Raw genomic sequence first — 22,689 nt, forward strand, 5'->3', positions numbered from 1 at the left:
CTTTGCTACAGGAAGTTCAGACCATAGGTTTGATGCCCCTCAAGATCAACAGAAGGTCCAAGCTGAAGCCAGGCTTCCCAGCCCCTAGCAAGTAGACAAACAATTTTACACTGACAATTAGCAAAAAGAGAATCTTAGAAATTTGCAGTTGCTTGTTCATTTCTCAGCAATTATTTATTTTCCTTTTAAATCAAGTTTGCCACCGTGACTCACGTCACCGGAATTAACGGGACCTATGAAAGTCATTATAAAATGCTCCGGCTTTCGGGAAAAGGTTAACTCTGCTTAAACAGAGGGTGAAACTAAAACATCCGTGTGATGTACCTACCCTTGCATATTTTGCAGCACTGGCTTTCCACATGCACTGGGAGAGCATCAGGAGGACAATCCAGCGGGGGACAGGACATCCTTCGGCACTCCACAGCTCCGCTCTAAGCAAAGGTTTTTAAGACAAAATTCAACGACTGTTGTAATTAGCATTTTATACAAAACACAGAAGACAGAAAACTATTTAGGTAATTGAAAATAGCATTGCGGATTACAGACCCATCCTTCGGTAACATGTTTAATCCTACCCAAACCTGAATCAAAACGCATCTGAAGGTGATCCATGCCATTTTGTTATATACTACTGGTTTTACCCCGCTCTCCCCGAGCAAAGCGCATCAAGTGGAAAACCTAAGCCCATCTTTACAAGAACATAAGCATCGCTTTCTGTAAGCCGTGCCAATCATCTTTGAAATTTGTAACAATCAGTTTTCTATTTTCTTGAGTAAACTAAGACTCTCTTCAGATATTTATCAAATAATTTTGAGACAAGATTTACATACTAATTCTCTTCTGTTCCTTGATTTTTCAGTGATAAGCACTGAAAACAGAATCTGCATGTTGTTACCATGCAAGATGCAACTAAGCATCTATGAATACTATTAAGATAATGCTTCCTTTTTGAAAATCTACTACAGTGAAAACTATTCCATACCAAACATAGACAATGCCACACTTTCACCCCAAAACCGTGAAGTCCTCACAGATATAAGTAGAGCAAATAAGAGAGCGTTGTCAAGGGAAAGCAGGTTTTATTTCTGAAGCTTGCACATAAGCAATGTCAAATTTTTCTGTATTTTACCATTTCCCTCCCTATTGTTCATACTGCCCCAAGATGCATACTAAAAACTTAATTCTCAGAGTTAACATTAATGTATCCAAGGACCATTTTCACATTTTAATTAGGTCCTACTCCTTAACTCTTTAGAAATTCTTACTTTGCAAGTACAGTTCCTGCAGTGGTCATCTTCAACCCATGAATCTTTGTCTCTATAGACCAATCCATTTACTTGACAAGTCTTCTCACAATGACAGTCTTCCAGTTGACTCAGTCTTGTTTCTGCATAATTTAACTATAAATGAAAGTAACTTGATGAGATTTCTGCAATTCAAACACATGATTTTAAAAAAGCAAATATGAGAAAGCAGTATACTTATTTTTAGCCAGACCAAGTTTGACTACAACCTTCAAAAGACTGAACCAGATGTCAGCAGGTATAAACCAATGCTACTCCTCAGACTTTGATGGAGCTATCCATGCCAACTGCCAACAGTTCATGACTTACGCAACTGTCTCTTGTACTGTAACAAACCCCGCTAAGATCCCTTCAGAAATGTCTGGGTACTACCAAAAAAGAAATTATTAATTGCTCATCAACCTGATTTCAAGTCAAAAAGCATGAAGGCTGGCAGGCTGACTTTTCCTAATCATCTCCATTTCCTCATTGTTAAGCATCAGCCAGACTAATACTTTCTGACTTCTAGAAAGGTCCTAACCTTAAAATAGCGAGTGAGATTCAGATGGGAAAGAAAGCATTTTCATTCAGTGCAGCACAAAATATTCCCAGACCGTGATTAATGGAGGAGCCACGCTCTGGAGTAAACCCTGGACTCGCGGCTAGCTCTTAACACTCCTTGCTGTTCCCATTACCTCCTCAATTCCAACTGCTGAAAGGCGTATCAAGAAGCTAAAACTGATGCAGCTTTTCCAATTATTACATCTGCATGCTAGCAATTGCCATGTTTACTGATGAGATACTACGCAGCAATAAATGGGAACAGCGCTCATTCATGTAGCGCCAGAAAAGGGAAAGGTTCTTTGAACCACCCTCTCCTAAGCCATATCACAGACCTCCCCGTATTACAAGGTCCCATCTTACCCTCCAGAGAGGAACAACCCCCGTTTATGGACAGCTTGTACTTAGTGCCATCATCTCTAATCCCTAGGAGCACTCAAAATTACTCTCCTATTTACTAATACTAATAAGTAAGTAAGTAAATAAATAAGTACAGACTTAGTATTTAGAAGTAAATATGCACATTCTTCAGGCCTCAGCCTACCATTGCTCTAAAAACTACCCTGGTGCCAGCTGGATGAGTTTCTCAAGGTCTTGATTTTTTTTACCTTCACATTTGTCTTATGCATATAAGCCACCACACTGAAGTCACCATAAATAGCGAGGCTACCTAAATCTGGCACATCACAAGATGAATGCATACTCTATTCTGCTATAAATATGCTACTATCCTATGATATAGGCTGCTACATTTTAATAGTAGCAAGTTTTATTAAAAAAAAAAGAAAAAAAGAATGCACAGTGCGCTACAGTATTTTTTACATAATGGCATATACCTGAATTTCATAGATTTCCATCCTGTAAAATTCCATCCACTTTAAACGAAAGTATTCTAATACAACCTTTTTCATTCCTGCCACTATAAGAGCAACATATTTAGGGGAAAAAAAGAAAAAGGAAAATGAATACTAGGCAAATTTCTGTGATTTTTTTTTTTTCCTCTGCAGTCCTCATGAGAGAAAGCCCTGAATAAAAGCTCTTTATTTCTTAAGTTGTCATTCTGAGATAATAGGGGATTGATACTCATTTCCCCCAGACTCAGCATGATCTGGTGACTTCAGAACTGCTTCTCGCGTTTTAAAGGCAAAACTATCCTCTTACTGAGCTCCTTTTTTTCGGCAGAAACTTTTTCCAGGCTATTATCTTTAGTCATTATATTTACACTATATAAAATATATTCAGTTTTGTTAAAAAGGCGTTTGATTTGTCTTATACTTCTACTCTTTTTACATATCCTGTTTGGTTGTTTTAATGAACATTCCCATATAAATGGGCTACACAAATTTTCAAGAGAAAGGACTTTGGAAATACCCTGATTTGATAGTGGTACTTGATATTGTCCTTTGTCCTAGAAAATATTCCCTAGAAAAAGAAGACGACTTTAAGAGGATCAATACTTTCAATTTATTAACTTCTATCATTTGCATTATCTTGATAAGTTTTAATTACTCAAATATCATTTACCTCCTGTTCTAAAAAAATATCTTAAAACCTAGCAGATCATTCAAGTAGATCACCAGAAGGAAGGCGCGCAATGACAAGCCCTCCAATACACAGAGGTCAATGAATGTATCGGAGCCTACAGAATCGGTTCAGAAGCAACATTTAACTGTCACCTGCTATACTAGAGTGAGCAGAAACATTCTGTTTGTCCCTAGATTTCAAGCCTTAATTGAAAAATTTCTCTTGAGCTCAATAAAACGCTGAATTCCTTAAAATTAGCTGAAATATCCTTCCAAATATTGCCAAATGCACGCAACTAGATCTTTGAACATTTAAAACATCAGTAGAAAATCCTCAAGCTTCAACCTTTTTTTAGGTTACGAATAGAAATAAATTATTGAGGGAGAAGAAACCTACCCCATACCAACCATTTTCCATATACTAAGCAAATTCTAAATTATTAACATTCTGGAATATTTGGCTAGCTATTATTCACAAAACTTATTTAACACTTCCCTTGCTTCTCTTCTGCCCATACCAATAACTGAAAGATGGCAGACTTCTGCAAAAAATTTCTTCTTTTGGCAAAATTAATAACAAGAATGTATTTTTAAAAACATGGGAAATTTTATTAACCATAAAAGCATTCATGGCCATATAAATCCATGATGTAAACAAACCAGATTAACTCGTCCATCAGCGAACTCAAGTGCTTGGTTCTTCTGTTCTAATCAAACTCAGGCTTTAACCTTTCTGACCTCAACCAAGGAAAGAGTCAGTAGGAAGTTTTGTGCTGGAAGGCTTCATGTAATAAGTACATCTGAATACAAAGCACACCCTAGTGGGGGCCCATAATTTACCAAAAAGAAATTATATTCCATTCAAAGTAGTGCAGGAGATGCCCAGACTGATTTGAGTAGAGTGTTGAAGTGGCGTGAATTCATTTAGCCATTGCGTTTAAAGAGGAAGTAACAGCGCCCCAGCATGGCAGTTCGGAATGCTGAAATACAACACAACCTTTGTCTCCTGCAGCAGATTAACATTTTAGCCAGTTTTCTAACACTCTGACCTATGGTGTCTCTCTATTTAATGACACCAGATTAAATCAATTAAACATACATACTGGCAAGATCCAGAATTAGTTCAAATGATGACAAAAATGAAGCAGGCTTTAAAAGCTAGCATTTATTCATCTTGAAAAGCTATGTCCTCCCAAGACATAGGTAGGAAGAAGACATAATGGCAGCTGGCTTGTTACAGGTCGCGACCAAATGCTCCTGTACGTAGCACTCCATGACAATCTGCTATTGACAATGCTCTGCTGGGCCCTTTATATAGCCCCCACGTCCCATCCTGAGCCAGCGCTAGCCTCGTGGGACCCAGAGGTAAAGACCAAGCAAGAGGGTGCTCTCTCCTCCTGCCTACGTACTGCACACTTTGCACTGCCACCAAAATTTTTGGAGCCTGAAGCCACTGGTCTGATGTTTTCTTCCCAGACAAGCCTTGGTCTGAGTGTTCATAGTTTTACGTTACGTAAACTGCATGTACTCATTCACTGAGAACAACATTCACTGGTCTATTCAATGCTGTAATACAGCTGTAACCAAACAGAGACTGAGGGAGAAACTGCAATCCTAAATATAGCGATTCCCAAAAGCAACAACTGGACATCAAACTACGGGGCCCACTTTTCCAAAGCATCATGTGCGTGCTCCGCATCTCTTGGTGCGGGATCAGGTTCTTGGGGTTCATTTCTCACGTACAATAGCAAGCCGTTCTCCGACCACCTGCCCTGCTAAACCAGATCTCTGCAGGCAGCTGCACACCCCTCTAAGCCTTGCCATACATCATCCCCATATGATATTACTTGTATCTACATTAGTACCATTTGTGGCTATTGTGGCTCGGACTGAAAAGGCAGATACAAACGCTAATGCTTCCCTCAAGTCCCTCCTTTTCTAACTTGCATTTGCCTACCAAATTAGCTTCCTTTCCTGCTGCATGCATTTTTCCTGGACAACAATATTTCTGTAAGAACTGCAGTGAAACAGTCAGTGCACTGCTATTGCAGAAGAGGAACTCACAGTGAAGGATTATCCCAGCACCACTTTATGGAAGCACAGAGTCTCTGCAGTACAAATACTGTGTTATTTTCTTCCCCTCATAAAGTACTAGCAAGCAAAAATGTAATTAACAGCGGAGAAAGCAAGTTACTCGGTACAGTGCATAATTGGAACTTGCTCATACCACCAGCAGGACTCAAAATAATTGCTTCTCTTTCACAGTACAGGCAGCAAACTGAACTAAATGCTTCACATTTCACATTCAGAGTCAGCCGGCGCCAAGTATATCAGCTGAGTAAGTGGATTGTCAGTATAATGCGCGCACTCTCTAAAAACTAAGTTTCCCTTTTCCTGATAGGAAGGAGAAGAACTCTTAAAGGCAGCGCAGTAAAAAGTATAATGCTTTTACACTAGCAGCACTGCTACACAAATCCTGGTTTTGAAATTCCTCTTCGGTAACCACACTGAGATTGAAGGCATCTACAGGTTGGTTGTAGGTGCACTGAAATCTCTAAGTAATTAACATATAAGTGCTGTTTCAGATGAGACAATTAATTGCCCTTTACCACAGACCAGATGGTTCACCAACATTAACCTCAAAAAAGTGTTCACAGGTTGCCCTTTAACACACCTCATGGGTTCAATCACCTCTAAAACACAGCTTCCTACCCCAAAACTTCACCACAGCCTTAGCTGAAGGGCCTTGGCTAACACAGAGGCTGACTGTGTATTGTGGAAGCAGAGCCTAAAGAAAATCTCCAAAATCCTAAACAAAAAAAAACCCACCCGCTATAGCTTCCCATTCATCCTATTCACAATCCAAACCACAGGCAAAAAAAAAAATAAAGGGGGAAAAAGAAACCCCACAAGCAAGCAAGCACACACCACCAGCACCTGGAGCTGGGTTAATTTTTACACTGGTGAAACCCATTAATCAAAGGTGATATCAAGATCAGCACAGCCAGCAGCTTCACAGGCATTTCCCTTTTGGGGCCTCATTTCAATTCCCAGGAAGGAGACTACACCGGTCCTGAAGACTTCACAGGAGTTCCCACAGGCAAACATGCTCCGTCTGACAGCATCACATGGTGAGGAAATTGTTGAGGGATTTCACTCCTTTGTTTCTGCTTTTATCCCTCAGTATGAAATGGGAAATCGTGCTAAGGCTTCTTACAAAAAAAATCAGGCCCTGGGCATTTTGTCACTACCTTACAAATAATAAGGCAGACAATAGAAACTGCATAAGGCTTAAGTGACATCCGTGAAGCTACATCCCTAAGTCCGCTGCAGATAGGGCTACTGGAAGGAGGAGGAAAAAAAAATGGCTCTACCACAAAAACGTAGAATAATTGCAAAAGGAATAAATACTTTCATGTTGGTCTTAGCTCAGAAAGAAATGGGCAATTGACAAAGAAGCTTAGGTACCTACTTTTGCAGTCATTTTTGCCAGGAGTTCTTGCAAATCCATAATTCCTTGCACCAGACTTAAGAAATCACTGCAGGTCGGGCATGCTCAATAAAGGAAGAGGAGAAAGACACAATAACCCATAAATAACCAACAGTATATCCGACTTGATCTATCTGAACATAAAATGCAATCTGTTTACACAGAATTTTTGCCTCCTGGAAGTCAGCACATGCAAAAATGACAAGCCTGAAAATACTATTTTTAAAACAAAGAAGTAATTTGTAGTTAAAAAAAAATCTAAAATAGACATAATAAAGAATTTGATACTTACTGCGATTCAGATTAGGACACTGCGTTATATATCCATTAGGTATAAAGATGACTTTCACATCTTGAATAACACCCTTTGTAAAAGAAGAAAAAAACTGGTAATATAGATTACAAGCATCCCTTTATATCTGTCCAAGCTGTTTCACAAGTCATTTCCTGAGTGGGTACAAAAAATTGACCAGCTCACTCCTCTTGCAAGGAAAATAACTGAAGGTAGAGAAAACATGACAACTCCTCCTATCTTCCTGTGTATTTGGATATTCATTTTCATAAAACAGAAATAATACCTCTTTGTCTTTTGCAATCACCAAACATAAGCCGCTTACATGTCTTAAAATGGGATGAGACTGCTGAAAACGCAGAGAAATAATATCCATTACGCAAGCCTGTGACATACTTTGCCAAAGAAAAAACCAAAAAGAAAGCACAGCAATGCTCTGTGGTGCTTTTGCCAAATAAGACCGTGAAAACAAACATTACAAAAAAGTAAGTATATAGTGCAAGAGGTAAGTAAGAGCCTACGCTTCAGTTGTTTAGTGTAGTTTAACCTGCTAGCTTTCTATCCCGACAGGCAGTCCATGTAATTGTGCCATCAGTTAGAATTAAATCCTCTCTCTAAGCCAGACAGATGGAAAGATCCCCCATGCAGGACTGGCAGAAATCAGGACTCCAAGGTCAGAGCCAGCTAGTGCACGTTGTCTGAGGCCTGAAAAGACTCAACCGGGCAGGACAGGAGAGAGGAAGGAGCAAAAGGTCCAGTGCCGGCTGCATCCTCCCTTGCCCCTGACTAGCAAGGATATCCCTGACAGAGGCAGCAGGCACGAAGGGTCGCCCAGTACCCCTGCGCAGCTGGCTCCTGAAGAACCCTAAACCCTTCAAATAGCCTAGAAAATGCTGAAGCTCATGTCTGCTCTCGCTTAAGCTCAGTACAAAGCTCTCGCTCCATCTTTGACTGTGTAACATACAACCTCCACAAGACCCTCTAGCTTTAATGACATCACGGTCACTGAGGGGGAAGAGCAAGTGAAAACACGGGACTTCTTGTGCTGCTGTTTGCACTTCCCCAGCTGTTAATCAAACATAGTGACATGGCTGTATCTCCTCCCAGATACAGAAGAATTTTTTTAATTTGAAAGGAAATTCATCATCATGGCAGTTATTATCTAATTAAATTATGGATTTGTAAGATTACGTTTTAATTTTCAGTTAAATTTTAATTAAAGGGTGAATTTTGCAGACCAAGACATCATCACTTGCTCAAAACATTGAACTCCATCTGAAAATAAAAGATAGGCCTCAGATAGCCCTTGAAGCCTGGCAAATACAGTAAGTGACATTTAACATCTACATGTTCATTCGCTAAACCAGCAGAGTTAATCAGCAAGCACCATTTCCAACTTACTGTTTCAGGATCAAATATTAACTGAAAATACTAATAGACATAATCAGATCACACTGTCTTTCCTGCAGAAGTATATACATTTATTAACCTTTTCATCTATGAGAATAATGAAACCATCATAGTAATGAGAAGTAATACTGTCACTGGAAAAGGAACATCCCAAAAGCCATTTCATATACTTTCTGCTGGCAGTCATCAGTGAGGAATTAGAAGGCGAGGCATAAAAATATATTTCAATGCTTAAGCCTCTCCAGTGAAAAGCTTAACCAAGAGTAAATGAGATTACCAGGTTTCACCAGACCATACTGCACAGCTAACAAGACATCATCCAGAGAGAAGTGATGTTTTCCTCAGCCTTTTTTTAAGAAGTGCATATCGAACTTAAATACGCTCGTTGCATCAGAGCCCCACCGCTCAACTGCCTTTTGGCTAGATTTGCATTTCAGTGCAACCTGAAGAGGAAATACAACTGTTTTCTGTGTCTTAATTTCTGGCTACACGAAGGCATGTTACCATGGGAAAATATATGAACTTCAGTTCACTAGTAGAGATGCCTTCTAAGTCTATAAACCCTCTGAAACAGAATTAATACAATCAGATATAGAAATGAACCTTCAAAGAGCAGAAATTTTGCTGATGTATTTTTTTAATAGAAAGACTTCGTTATAGGCAAACACTTATTGCCACCATAATTATTGTAACACATATGAACAAACTTGGACTATTCCTGCTTCAGGATTAAGTCTAGTTTGCCAAGAGCTTTCTACGGCCACAGCCAGAAGGAGAATTAGGCACGCACATCTCCCCAGGGGAAGCCAAGGGCTCCGGCTCTCTTTGGCACAGCGTGGAGTTCTTCAGTCCACATTCTGTGAAGGGACATCAGCATTTGGCCTTGGCAGGGAGATGTCAGCAGTCAAAATTGTCGCAGTTTTGCCTTTCCCAAGCAGACATCACCTTTATGCTATCATTAAAACATTCAGCTAATTACAGCCAAAGCTTCAGTTCAGTATCAGGACTCAATAGCTTGAAGAGCCTTCATCTGTGCAGGCAGATTACCAGCTACAAGATTAAATTCAGGCCTGCAGCACTAAATATCAAGCCCATCCCATGAGAATGTAATACAAAAGCCCTGTTTATTGCACTTCTCATGTCTCTGTTAAATAGAGGACTCCTCCCACATTCTGTGAAAAGGCTCAGATATTCCATGAGCACTCCACTTCTGCATTTTCATTTCCTCCACTGCCATTCACCCTCTTTAAAGCCTACTTCTCCTAGAGAGACAATGCGTGCCGCACAGCTGCGCAACTTGCATCAGCCAGGGCTGGCGAAAGGCTCCGCACGGAGGCACCGGCAGATGCGCCTGAAACCCCGCGCCCACGCCACTAGACCTGCACGAGATCAGCACTGTGCTCCCCTGCCCAGGGCAGGCATGCCCATGCCAGGCGCTTGAACAGCTGCCCCGGCACTGTATGTACCTCATCTTAGTCTGTACTAACGACTACAGAGGCCCAAGTACGCATATGATACTGTGCAGTAAAAATACCAACACGCTTCTGGAGCGCCTACCATACAATCCCCGGACACAGCAGCAGGATCAATAGAGCCTGCTATAGCAGATATGAAAATTGCTGCCTTTTGAGATGAATCACCTAGTCAGCAATGCATTAATAAGCTCATTTCTGCAGCAGCTCTGTGGAGGGAGCCTTAAGGGGAAGGGTTCTCCCCAGTGATAAAATGAACGTTGCGGATAATTCTGGTCCTGACAGCAATCAGATCCATCCCAGAGTGAGGGTTCCCTGGACGTCTGGTATCGCTCTCCTCCTCCTCTCAGCTGCATTTATTTTGGTTTCCTAATCTGATTATAATAGTATTTTCTAGCCCTAAAACAAATCTTGCTTTTGGGGCACATAAAGAAACCTGAAGGGTCAGCATGTATTCTTTGAAGAAAGTAATTCCTGAGATTCCCTTCAAAGCAAACAGATAAAGCTATCTTAAGTCCGCGCCGCATTTGCTCCCACCGCTGCCGTGCTAAAACCATTCCCTCTTGCCTGAGCTCCAAATGCTTGGTCGTAGCAGGTAAATTACAACCAGTAAGAGATAGTAGTTGTAAGGGGCAAGGCTTCAACTCCCTCGATTATGCCATGGAGCACTTCACTCCCCAGCAAGGCCACAGACACAGCAGGGCTAATCGTGGAATAATCACTGTAAGTAAGGATGTGGAACAAAAGCATAAATAAAAATGGCAGCAACTGGCCACAGTGACTTATATCCCCTCCTTCCTCTTCTGATATACTGAAGAATTACGATCCAGAACAGGCATGAGAATATAGCCCAAAACACGCTTTAATGCGATTCAGTTATGAAGAGGCACAACAATTAACTCTCAAAGTTTCTGGAACGGCGTCCAGTGCTTTTTGTTACATACATTATCATGGCTCCAACACAGATATGAAAACGTTAGTTCTTTTTTAAGGCTCTTATTACCCTGGCAGATTTCTGTTTACATTAAGGAAAATAGATCCAATTTTTTATATGCTAAAACAGAGAAACAAATTGCTCTGAAAAAGAAAGGGAGGTCCTGCTGAGCATGTAAATATACGGGAAGAAACGTGTACTCTTTACAAGCTGGCAAAATCCAAAGTTTTTGCAATGAGTAACATTTAAAAAAAGTAAGATTTCTGAAACTCTCAAGCAGGATTAAGAAAATACAACCAATTATATTTCTGCCCTGAAGAAAGTTAGTAAAATATTCAAGCATGCATAAAGCAAAGTAAGGCACTTGTCGGCTTGCATTATGATCAATAAAACCTGTCAACTCATTAGCGTATCATTAGCTACCCTGCTGTTTCCAAAGTGTTAACACATAGAAATATTAATTTACAAACATATAATATCCCAGAGTTCCGAGGCTCTGACTGCCTGCATAAAATAAGAATTTAAGATTGGTGAATCCAATATAACTTCTTTTTTTTCCTATGTAGCTATAAACATATGTTTACCATCTGTGGAATTATGGGAAGCAGCTGAGTTAAAAAAACAACAGCTGTAGAATAAAATAATACTATCAATTTCACTTCACGGTGACAGCTCAGCTGCTGGAGGATGAAATGTACTCTAGGTTCAAAGCAACTCTCAGACCATCACTTAAGTTAAAAGTTTGCTCTCAACTCTGTTTCACAATTAAAACTGTTAGTTGCTATATTTAAATAACTGCAGCGTCAAATTATTGGCCTAGCCAGTCGAAATCTGGGGACTTCGAGGAGAGGCCCTCAGAAAAACAGCAACTTGTAAAAATGTCTTATGAACTGACAGCTTCAAAGGGAAACCGAGTGGGTGGTAAATCACCGCGGCAACAAATCCATACCAATATCAAGGCTAGGCTGATTAGCCTATCGCTGCACTAGACACTCTCTTCACTGATCAACACTTGCACCGTTGCTTGTTACCCAAAACTGGAAGAAATACCAGAAACTTTTCTGTAGCTTGCTTACAAAGTAAAAGAATTAATATTCAGGTGGAAGGGGTGGTTTTCATTTGCTGGTGCATTTTGTTTGTTGGTTGGTTCAGCAATTCAGCCTCGACCAGAAAAATCATACAGCCTCACCAGGGGCCACAAAAAAAAAAAAAAGCGCTGAACTAAAGCATACAGGAGAGGTTTTTCAAGTTGTAAAGTCACTTCTCTGTCCTTTGCAATTTTGGAAATATATTGCCGTTAATTGAATCTGGAATATATTGCCATTACTTAAATCCTATTTTTCCCCCGAAAACCTCCTCGTGCCTATACTGGCCTACTCAATGATGATGACTTGAGGAGCCTCATAAATGGGAAGAGACAGGCTTTCCAGCTAGAAGGTAGGAGCAGCCCGAGTCCCGCCAGCTAGCCAGCCTTTCTGCCTGGGCTGTTTGGAAGCAGCGGAAGCTCCAAAGAATGAAGCAAACTCGGTGACTCACTGTTCACTCTCTGTCGAGAAACACAGCGACACGTTTAGCTGAGAAAAACAGAAAGAACGGAAACTACTCCTGTATGTACTGCATACAATAGCTGTGATCTGCCCAAGCTGGAGCGCTCACAGGCCCGAAGATCATCTCTGCTCAAGAAATCAGTGCTGACAGGGGCAAACAAGGAGGAGTCACCCAAGGCAAGCAGCAGAAGGGTAAGGGTATTCTGCATGCAAAATCAAGGAGGAAATGGACTCCAAGAGGAATCAAGACCACCACTGCCTGGCCAGGAGACCACAGCAAAGCTGTGCTTCGTGAAGGTTTAAAGACAAAACCCAAGAACAGACTCTGACACTGCCTGCACAGTCTCGTTCTGTCCCAAGGAGTGGCAAGGCAGAGCGCAGCAGGTAGGTGAAATCTAATGCAAGAAAAACCAAACAAAACCCCCAAACACTGCATTAAGTGACTATGACACTCTACCCTGCAGGAAAAGACCCGTTGCTCTAAGCGTTGGACCTTCCTCAAACCCCAAGTCCACAGTTTCTACTGAAATTCATACAAATCAGATTTCAGGAGTGTAAGACAACTAATCAGAAATACCTTGTTGACTATTTATTAATTTCTTTCCTAGTGTGCCATTTCACATCTGCTTACCTTAAAGAAACCATGTTTCCTGTTTCTCTGTCCAAGCCATAAATTGCTTTCAGGTGTCAAATTCGTTTCCGGGGGATCAATGACGCGTTCATAAATCCTGTAGAGGGAATACATTGCCATTACTTGAATCCTCTTTTTCACCTGAAAAGTTCCTCGTAAAAATCAGGTAACAATAGAAGATGGAAAGTACAAAAGAAAAAAAAAAATTCATTAAACACAATATTTACCATTGATTGTTTTGAAGGTATATCACAAGTTCAAAAGCAAAGAAAATGAACAAACAGAAAAAAACTATTAAAATCACGAACACGCAAAGACTGCATAAAATTGAGACTCCCCCACGCAACTGTGCAGCACTAGGCTGACGAAACACAATGCCAGAACCCACCATAGTAGGGAAAACAATAAAATGGGCCCATCCTAGCCTAGGGGCCTCCTTCAAACTCAACTACCCATTCTGGAGAAAAAGCGCAGTCTCGAACAAGATCCAACCAGAGAAAAAACCCTTTAGGATTTTCAGACTGTTTGGAAGTTTGAATAGACTTCACAAAGAAACTTTAATCCACCTCTAGGCCCAAGGCCTTTTTGCCTCTACGTTTGTGTTATTCATCCCTGCACCCAAAGAGTTTCATCCACTTCATCCCTGATCGCTGCTGTTGCTAAATTCCCTGGGCCTGGGTGCTCACGTGTGCTGCCATTACTGCACATCCAGCTTGCCCATGTCACTGGCACCAGTCTGGTACAGAATGGGACCCCTTGGGATATGTTTGGTACCCAGCGCTACAGGGACATTTTCTTGGTTATTCTTCAAGGAGCTAGAAATAAAAATGACAACAAGTAACACGAGGTCCATAAACAAGCTTTATGTACTGCATAAACTTGTACATGAATGCAGTGATCTACTTACCAAAGTTCTACAATTAGTTAATGAAGAATTGCTGTAGCACAGCGTTTTTTAAATTCACAAAAATCTGGAGTTTTAAAAAGGTTTCACCTGGGGTTTTTATTTGTTTGTTTTTAGGAAAACTGTAATGAAGTTTCCATAGCGCCTTTTTCAGGAGCTCAGAGCGCTGGAACAATTGTACCATCTTTTTAGAATATGAAAAATTCAAGACCAAAGTTACTGACCCTGGATTCTCATATTGCCATGTGACATCGGTGGGAGCCACGAACTTACTGCTTCATAACAAAAGAGCATGCTTAATACGGATTATTGAGAAGATGATGAAATATATTTCTACTACTATGCAGCTCACAGGGAGTACATATTGCTGTGTAACCACACCAGCGCAACAGCCAAAAGAAAAGACACTGAATGTGCCAAGACCTGTAGCTTAACAGGGTGAAGTTATCTGTATGTTTAAAAGGGGTGAAATTCTTCTTCTTTCTTTAAAGCTATGGCTTTAAAACGACCATGGAAAATGAACACTAAAGAAAAATACAAGTCAATCAACACGAGTCGTTGCAGAGTTCTCTTCCCATTTACACTCCAAGCGTTTCTAGCACGGGCTTGCTGAGTGCAGTCATTGATTTTCGTGTTGTAAGCTGCCACGTGTATTGGGTTTGTGTGGCAAGGTTTTGGTAGCAGGGGGACTACCAGGGTGGCTTCTGTGCAAAGCTGCCAGAAGCTTCCCTTATGTCCGACAGCCAATGCCAGCCGGCTCCAAGGCAGACCTGCCGCTGGCCAAGGCTGAGCCCATCAGCGACGGTGGTAGTGCTTCTGGGCTGACATATTCAAGAAGGAGGTGGAAAAACTACACAACTGCAGCCGGAAGAGAGGAGTGAGAATATGTTAGAAGAACAGCCCTGCAGACACCACGGTCAGTGAAGAAGGAGGGGGAGGAGGTGCTCCAGGCACCGGAGCAGAGATTCCCCTGCAGCCTGTGGTGAAGACCAAGGTGAGGCAGGCTGTGCCCCTGCAGCCCAGGGAGGTTAACGGGGGAGCAGATATCCACCTGCAGCCCGTGGACGACCCCATGCCAGAGCAGGTGGGTGCCCAAAGGGGTCTGTGACCCCATGGGAAGCCTGCGCTGGAGCAGGCTGCTGGCAGGACCTGTGGAGAGAGGAGTCCACACTGGAGCAGGCTGCTGGCAGGACCTGTGGAGAGAGGAGTCCACACTGGAGCAGGTTTGCTGGCAGGACTTGTGACCCACACTGGAGCAGTTTGTGAAGGACTACAGCCCATGAGAAGGACTCACATTAGAGAAGTCCATGGAGGACTGCCTCCCGTGGGAGGGACCCCACACTGGAGCAGGGGAAGAGCGTGAGGAGTCCTCACCCTGAGGAGGAAGGAGCGGCAGAGACAATGTGTGATGAACTGCCCACAACCCCCGTTCCCCGGCCCCCTGTGCCACGTGGTGGGGAGGAAGAAGTAGAGAAAATTGGGAGTGAAGTTGAGCTCAGGAAGAAGGGAGGGGTGGGGGGAAGGTGTTTTAAGATTTGCTTTTATTTCTCATTACCCTCCTCTCATTTGATTGGTAATAAATTAAACTAATTTCCCCAAATCAAGTCTGTTTTGCCTGTGACAGTAATTGGTGAGTGATCTCTCCTTGCCCTTATCTAGACTTACGTTATATTTTCCTCTCCCCTGTCCAGCTGAGGAGGGGGAGTGACAGAGCGGCTTCGGTGGGCACCTGGCACCCAGCCAGGGTCAAACCAACCATAGCACCTTATTGGAAAATTCATACACTTGCAGAGGCCTAGAATAAACATGCAGTATTAAAAAACTTCAAGAAAGCGCTATGAAGTTTTTTATGTCGAAGTACAGAGAGACACACATTGTCAAAACCGAATGGAAGCAATCTAAAAAACCAGAGGCAAACTTACTTCACTCTCCTTAAAAAGAAAACAACAACAAAAATCTCAAACTTCAGAACAAAATAACTACATGAAAATTCCAGCTTAAGAATGTGAGTACAGGAGTCGGAAGACTTCTTCTAATACTCATTATTTTATTGCTCAAATTTATTATCATTATCAGCCCTAACTCATCACATCTCATCAACATGATACATTCAAAGCTCTAGGAAATTTCTGCCTCTACTAGTTAATTACTTCTCACTATCTATAAAATTACAATGCTGAGCTGTTTTACCTGTTCAAACAGCAAAGCATGATGATATTCTTTTAATCCATGTTTTGAGACTTACAGGAATTTTGCATGCACCATCTCTATCAATATTTTAAGGTGTAAGTACACCCCTTCTGCCATACCTCATGCAAAATTGAAGATTACTCAAATGCAAAACTGCTGGAAAATGCTGAACAAGGAACAAAGAATTGACATGCTCCTGGAGAAAACCAATCACTGAATTACACTATTCAGAACAGGCATTTCTCTCCGGATATATAACACATCTATATTCATTACTTAGGCTAATAATGTCCTCACGCGAAAATTTCTTATCTCAATATTCCATAAAGAACTCCATTTCTGCTAACAGATAAAATCCCAATGCTGACCAGGTTCAACAATACTACTTTCTGAAGAACATTACATTTTTATTCACCTGGCCTAGGTAAAGTTTATAAAGGACCTCTACAATATCCATCCGCAATTACATATAAAAAAACCCCAAAACCTGACATTACTATATGACGGTTCCACAACAGCAAGTAAGGAAGACAAATCAGAGACAGGCTAAAGTGGTTTATCTTGTCTTTTCTGACAATTTAACACAGACTTTCAACCTACGTGGGAAAGGCTACAATGACCCTCCTTACCGAGTCTCTTCACAGAAAGTGCCAGTCATAAGGCGTAAGCTCAGGATTTCCCGTATTCCTCTGCTGTTCTACTCTAATTCCAATTCTGAAGCAGGTATTTGCCTTAAATTAAGGGATTAATTAAAGGTTGGTTTGTGCCTTATTCCCTATATGTCTAAGGGACTGGTTGGCTTTCTTCTCTGTGGATCTCTCCATGGGGTAACAGGCTCCGGATTCAAGAGAAAGCATGAGATGTGGATCAGTCCTTGCTCAACTTCCTATGTGACAAGATGCTTTGGTTGAGACTATTTGGTTTCCAAACAATGTGAGCATACTCAATTACTGTACACTGTTAAACATCAGCAAAAAAGCCCCAGCAAGCATAGACACACAGCTTATCGCTACCCTTATAATCTCCCCCATACTTTTGGGAAACAAAAAGGTCAAAAAGCACATCTGAATTCCTAACAGTCAAAAAAAGAAATAGAAAAAACATAGTTCACCAGATACCACTTCTCTAATTAAGAAGAATTATAATTGGGGAATTAAGAAAAGGAATAAAAAAAATAATAAAAAAAAAAAAACACCAAAAGAAACCCGAGTCCTGCAACTCCTGACAAAAAGGAAGCGTTATGTAAAGCTATCCAAGGGACTTCTCCAGCAAGACTGGAAGCTGCTACACAAAGGTAAAACAGCTACCCGAAGAAAAATGGAACTAGATGGAAGAAGCTTTTGAGTCAATATGAGCAAATATGATAGCATTACTAACTCTCCACCAGTGGATTTAATAAAGAAGAACACAAACGTTTTCAAAGATCAGCGAACAGGGTTTCAGCAGCTACACGTGTTGGCAGCTGACAGCCAGCAGAGGTGACCGACGGGCAGCTGGAGTAAAGCCGGGAACGGGACACGTCTCCTGGCTGCCAGGCCCGTGTTTTAAGTCACAGAAACATTTTAAGCGATGCAGCATTCCTAGAGCAGGTTTCTGAGAAGGAGAGAGGCTTCATGGGTGTTGAAGACACCCTGTCCGAACAAAATGATTAAGGTGGCACCTGCATAAGTAGTTGGGGATAAAGTTTCACCCCAGACATTAGGACCACCGCATGTGTACGCCACCTACAAATCTATCAAATATTACTGATTATTCAGGTGTTTTTTTCAGGGGTTTTCTACACTGAGACAACCCCCTAGAGCACGAACATTTTGTAGCATATCTCAAAGTGTAGTGAGAAAAGTTACTACTTAAAGGTGAAATTCTCTTATAACTATTGCTTGTGGAGTGGGAAAAACCCTTGCTCTGCTCCCCTTCCTATATCGGTTCTCTTTTGGAAGAAAAGAGGCGTTTTTCAGGTTGAAAAACTATTGGTGCTGAATAGACACAACAGGATCCTTCTTTTTTTACAGCTACCTTAAATTTCCACATAATTCTCATTCCCTTGCCTGATTTTCTGGGCTGAGGCGTGTCACCTTCTATGGCTTTATCCACGTTTGACCAATACGAAGTACTTGGTATATGAATAGCTAAATTATATCTGCTATACTTCCAGTTTATGAAGTGCTGGTCTAGAGCTCCTTGGAGATCAGTTTCCAAGACATTTGGCTTCAATACCCACACAGAGAAATGCGCAATACACTTCAGAAGAACAGGAATGCTTAGAAAGAGGACTCCAGGGACCTGTGGTCTCTAAAATTACTGCAGACTGAATAGCCCCTCCAGCATGAGGAGACCCAGGTCTCTAGGTTAATGCAAGCTCTACTCCATACTTCAGACTTTCAGAATTATGATTGCTGCATTCTCTTTCCAAGAAAAATCCTGATTTGCCCCTACTTTATGCTGACATATTTTTACGGAGCTAAACCATAAACCTGGAATAACACAACTGGGGTCCAATCCTCCTTCCTTGAAACGTTCATGCTCAGAATACCCTCACTAACCTCTAATCCAATTAGCCAAACGTAGTAAGAAAACCACCTTTTAATTCACAAAGACCCACAGTAGCCTTGTGTTTTGCATCTCTCTACCCTATCTGCACACTTTGGTTTGTTAAGTATTCTTATGCAATCCTCAGACCTTTTTCAAGGACACATTCCAAGCAGGTGTCTGTGACATAATGAATGCAATATAGAGAAAACAGAAAATCTATAAAATAATCAGTGGGTTCCTGAAAAGAAGTGTGTATCAAATATTTGCATGCAAATACACATAACACACACCTTTATTGGCATAGAGGAAGGCCCTCTCTAGAAATCAAGCTCTGTTGGACAAGGAGACAGTTCCTTTCCACACACTCAATCTAAAATTATTTTTACCATCGTTATAACGTTCTGGTCAAATAGGGAAATATTGTGATTTTACATGTGTGCAAGCTGAAACACAGAAAGACAAAAGAATCACAAAGACTGAGACGGGGAGGAGCTGGATCTTAGCCATTACACTGGGCACGACTGAGGCGTAACTGCCTCATGCACTGGGCCACATTCCCTCTGGAAAAAACGCGACACGGAATTGTCTCTTGCAGTGAAGAAGATTTCTTACATGCAATTTCAACAAGCAAAAGTTAACACCTGGAGAATATCTCCACTTCTGTGGGAATGCAGCTTTACTTCATACATCCAATATCTGCCATGCCAGAAGTATTTTGGAAATAGCTGAAATATTTAGTAGAACATGAAAATAAACTTTGTGTCTGTTTGCGTCAGAATACATCAGCCAACACGAACTGATCAGGAGACGCAACTGCCTAAAATTCTGTACAATAAAATACAACTCCAACAGTTACTACAAGTAGCACAGCAAATCATCACACCTCCAGATTCTTTCAGGTCTAAAATATGAGAAGGTTACAAAAACAGGAACACACCCTCTCAAATTTGTAGGCTAGATATAAACCAGAGACATTTGTTTCATTAGCAGTACGATTAGGAAACAAGTAGCTGCAGTCTAAATATTCCTGTGGCTGAAGCACAGCAGGAACTTCATTTCTTAGTCCCTGGTCTCTATTAATCCAAGAACAGGCTTTTTTGCTCCCGATATGGCTGCCACACTTACTCTCTTGAAGCGATAAACTTCCATATAGCAACCAGGTGTTGAACTCATCACACCCGATTTTAGATGTCTCAAAGGTTTATACCTACAGTGGAGCATGTCCTCTAGCCCCACTTAACGAAGAGCACAAGTGTTTCTAGGGTGTGATTCATCTTACAGTAAATGAATCACTCTCTGAAGGCCCCGCCAATGACTGCACGGGAGCTCTTGCTGACATCCGGGTGAATCATCAAAACAGATTTTTGCAATTCAAAACCTGATCCTCAAAACTGACATTCTCTTGCAACCATTCGTTACCCTGTGTACATCCATCTGGATCCTCAGATCCTGTAAATAAACCAAAGGGTATGGAGAAGTCATAGAAAATAGCGCGCTGTTCACGGCAGCGTCTTCGAAATAACAGTCTCAACTTTTGTAACAGAAAGTCAGAAAAGAGAGGGAGGTTCCCTCGTGTTTTGAATCAGCCTTTCTCAATGTATTCTGCAGAGGTGTTGACCACCTTGACTACTGTTACCATCTCCAGCTGAGGCTGCCAAAACGCCATACATCTGGAATCACAAATGTCAGGCCTCCTAACACGGCCCGTTGCATAAAAATAGCCAGCCGCTTCAAGAAGTTTGTCCAACACGTTTTCTGAATCCCAACTGCAGATTGTTGGGATGATTATACTGATGATTATACCAGTCTCTAGCTTTAAGATACGATATTGGCATTTGTCTTTACATTTATTCTTCTGAAGGGGTTAAGAACTGATTTGGAAGAGAAGTACTAGGATACCTTTACATATTTCTCCTTCAACCCGTTATTTACATGCTTCCCAATGAAAATGTGTCAATACCAACGTGACTGGATTTTCTTGATAGTGTTTGCAGATAGGATGCATTTTTTGACAAGCATTCAGTTCTGGAAAAACTTTAACTGAATTATTCATTCAGTTTCCAGTGTTCTGTTTTAGAAAAATAATTTTCCTGAGGGAAATTTTGATTTTTAGTGCTCTCTCCTCTGTCACAGTACAGGAGTTCACAATCACTTAACAGAGGAAAGCAATTTAGATTAAAATCTCAGGAAGGGAAGCCTTTTTTATTAAATTTTGAATATACAATAGTAAATGCCAACTATTTAATCAAAACTTATTGTTCTAGCTCAGGGAAGGAAAAAAATAGGTGGTGTCCAGTAAGAGTACATGTTAGGTAAAAGACTCAAGGGTGCATGCCCAGTTTTTAAGTTCTCTTCAAACTCTGTCACCCAAATGGTTTCATTGATTTTCCTGTATAATCACAGATAAAGTGAATGTACTCTACTTTTCAGTTTAATTATTTCAACTACAAATCTAAATTTAAAAATAAAAATGTTCCTAAATAAAACTCTATGAGCAGCCTCATTTTTTCATTGAAGAGAAATGCAAATTAACTTTCAAGACCCTCTAACAAACAGGAGGAAATTTAACAAATGCAAGTGAAGATGGTTAGAAGAGCACATTTCTTTGTAAGGTTTGGGGGGGTTATTCTCCATACGTAAACTGAATAAGGGTAAATTCACAGAGATATTATCTTCCTGTGTGGGGCTTTACAAAACACATTAGGCTTTTCGGTTTCCTACAAACTTATCAATGAATTTTAACAGTATTTCTTGGGCATTAAACTAAAATCAATCATTTTTATTACTTCAGAGTAGAGAACTGGACTCACTAAATGATATTGCATTGGCCCCTTGAAGGGCAGAAATCAGCCTTTCTCAGTATACTGCATCTGTATGGCATCTTTCACCTGGACATCCTGAGGTGAATTCCAACACCTTTACAAACAAGGTCCGTATTATTAACTATACTTTGCAAATGACAAAATAGATACAATTAATTCCTGACGATAACAGTCTTAAGAGCGTCTAAGCCGTAGGCCAACAGCTGGAGTGTTTATCCATCTTCATACAACAAACATAGCACTCCTGAAAGTGCAAGAAACCCAGAAAATAGTTTGGGTCAGACTCTATGCAGAAATAGAAATTTGTCCATTTGCTTAGTATTTTCAAGAGTTGGGGGGGGGAGGCGGGAACCACTATGACAAACTATGAGGTGAACCGAGTCTTACATGTGATGTATCCAAAGCACTTTGCACTTTACTGCACATGCACTACCCATAATTTTTTGGACAGAAATACAGGATTTTCAGTATCAAGCCAACTAGTTTTATACCCAAATGGTTATTGCACATTTCAACTTTGGCAACTGCACTGCTTTTGGTTAGGGTAGAGTTCATTTTCTTCACAGCAGCTGGTACGGTGCTATATTTTGGGTCTGTGACCAAAACGGTGTTGATAACACATCCATGTTTTAGCTAATGCTGAGCAGTGCTTGCACAGCATCCAGGCCTTTCCTGTTTCTCAGGCTGCCCTGCCAGCGAGGAGGCGGGGGGTACGCAAGAAGGTCGGAGGGGACATGGCCAGGACAGCTGACCCCCACTGACCTAAGGGATACCCCATGCCATTCGGTATTGTGCTCAGCAATACCAGCTGGGGGAAAGGAGAAAGCTGGGGGCGGGGGCAATGGGACAGTTACGGCATTTGTCTTCCCAAGTAAACATTATGTGAGACAAAGCCCTGTTTTTCCTGGGAACAGCTAAACACCTGCTGGCTGATATGAGGTAGTAAATGAATTCCTCGTTTTGCTTTTCTCGTGCACACCGCTTTTGCTTTACCTATTAAACTGCCTTTATCTCAATTCATTTCCCTCCCCGCCCCAACCACCACTTTCATCTTTCCCATTCTCTTCCTTACCCCGCTGTGGGGGCAGCAGCTGTGCT

At 41.2% G+C, this 22,689-nt stretch overlaps 1 protein-coding gene across 2 annotated transcripts in view; it reads right to left on the reverse strand.

The window, feature by feature from the left end:
- Nucleotides 1-22,689, reverse strand: part of NELL1 (neural EGFL like 1) — a 305,370-nt gene that overhangs the window by 229,158 nt on the left and 53,523 nt on the right. For both annotated transcript variants that reach the window (XM_075094969.1, XM_075094968.1), the window contains exons 5-9: nt 13,144-13,240; nt 7,150-7,222; nt 6,840-6,922; nt 1,266-1,400; nt 329-431 (exon numbers count right to left, since the gene is read on the reverse strand). In XM_075094969.1, the coding sequence (XP_074951070.1) occupies nt 329-431; nt 1,266-1,400; nt 6,840-6,922; nt 7,150-7,222; nt 13,144-13,240 (491 nt within the window). The remainder of the gene's footprint in view (nt 1-328; nt 432-1,265; nt 1,401-6,839; nt 6,923-7,149; nt 7,223-13,143; nt 13,241-22,689) is intronic.

This window comes from Phalacrocorax aristotelis, chromosome 5, assembly GCF_949628215.1.
Source record: "Phalacrocorax aristotelis chromosome 5, bGulAri2.1, whole genome shotgun sequence".
NCBI lineage: Eukaryota > Metazoa > Chordata > Aves > Suliformes > Phalacrocoracidae > Phalacrocorax > Phalacrocorax aristotelis.